The 959-nt window shown below is 49.4% G+C and overlaps 1 protein-coding gene across 1 annotated transcript in view; it reads right to left on the bottom strand.

Moving 5' to 3' along the window:
• Positions 1-58: 58 nt before the first annotated feature.
• LOC108355733 (uncharacterized) overlaps positions 59-959 on the bottom strand; it is a gene marked incomplete at its 3' end in the record, with an annotated part of 1283 nt that continues 382 nt past the window's right edge. The window contains exon 2 of the mRNA XM_017606870.1: positions 59-951. Coding sequence (XP_017462359.1) covers positions 59-951 — 893 coding nt within the window. The remainder of the gene's footprint in view (positions 952-959) is intronic.

The following is a 959-nucleotide window of genomic DNA, read 5'->3' as shown; positions in this document are numbered from 1 at the left end:
TCGCCCTGATCGTCAGGTGTGAACTTCTCAGTATTGCCGGGGTTGGTTTTTCCATTACCTGCGTCTCTCGCAGAGGGGCCTGGCTGCGATGTTTTATTGCCTGTGCCAGAAATAGCAGAGGCTTCACCATAGGTGAGTCCATCGTATTCTTCTATTAGCTGAATAACGAAGACATTTCCTCCTGAAAAAGGCAGCTCACTGTAGAAGGATGGTGCCTCTTCTTCATTGTCTCGAGGTCCTTGCTCTCGGGGATCGTTAAAGTAGTTAACATTGTAGCGAACAGGTNTATTGCCTCTCTGCGGTCTGTTTGTGCCTCGTGTGTTCCTTTGTGGGGCTCTCTGTTGGTTCTGCTGTGGGCTTTGTGGTGTCGGGCAGATGTACGGGTTGTGTGCCCCGTTGCATTTATTGCACGTCTTAGGATTGTAGCACTCTGAGCTCAAGTGTCCTGGACGCAGGCACATATAGCAGAGCTTGTTCCGTCGGGCAATCTTAAAACGTTCTAAGCTGGTAAGTAATGGGCAAGCAGCCTTCGAGTGTCTCGGGTTTCCACACCCGGCGCACGGCGGCTTAATTTCTTTGCTCGCAGCGGGAGGTGCGAAATCATTTCGGCGTAAATTTCCAGGTTGACTTCGTTGCATATTTGAGTAGTTTCCTCGAAGTGGGATGTTCTTATTGCCTCGATTGGGCATCGGTTGAGCTCGGGGCACCACTTGAGGTGTGGGAGCTTCAACTGTGCGAGCATTGCGCGGATAGAAGGATCGTCCACGGTTTCCTCTTCCACGAAAAGAGGATTGGTTTGCGTTGTAATAAGGACGTTGCTGATTTGGCAAATCAGGATAGTACATGGAGTCCGTTCGCTTTTTCTTCATCAGCGGCGTGATTGTGTCAATAAAGTCCTGCAGCGAAGGAATTTTTCCTTGCAATGTTTTCACGTACTTATCCACCATTTTTCTGGGAAT

This window comes from Rhagoletis zephyria, unplaced genomic scaffold (genome assembly GCF_001687245.7).
Source record: "Rhagoletis zephyria isolate East Lansing unplaced genomic scaffold, Rhagoletis_zephyria_1.1 Rzeph_scaffold_49430, whole genome shotgun sequence".
NCBI lineage: Eukaryota > Metazoa > Arthropoda > Insecta > Diptera > Tephritidae > Rhagoletis > Rhagoletis zephyria.
The sequence above is the reverse complement of the archived record's forward strand: the minus strand, read 5'-3'. Positions and strand labels throughout refer to the sequence as shown.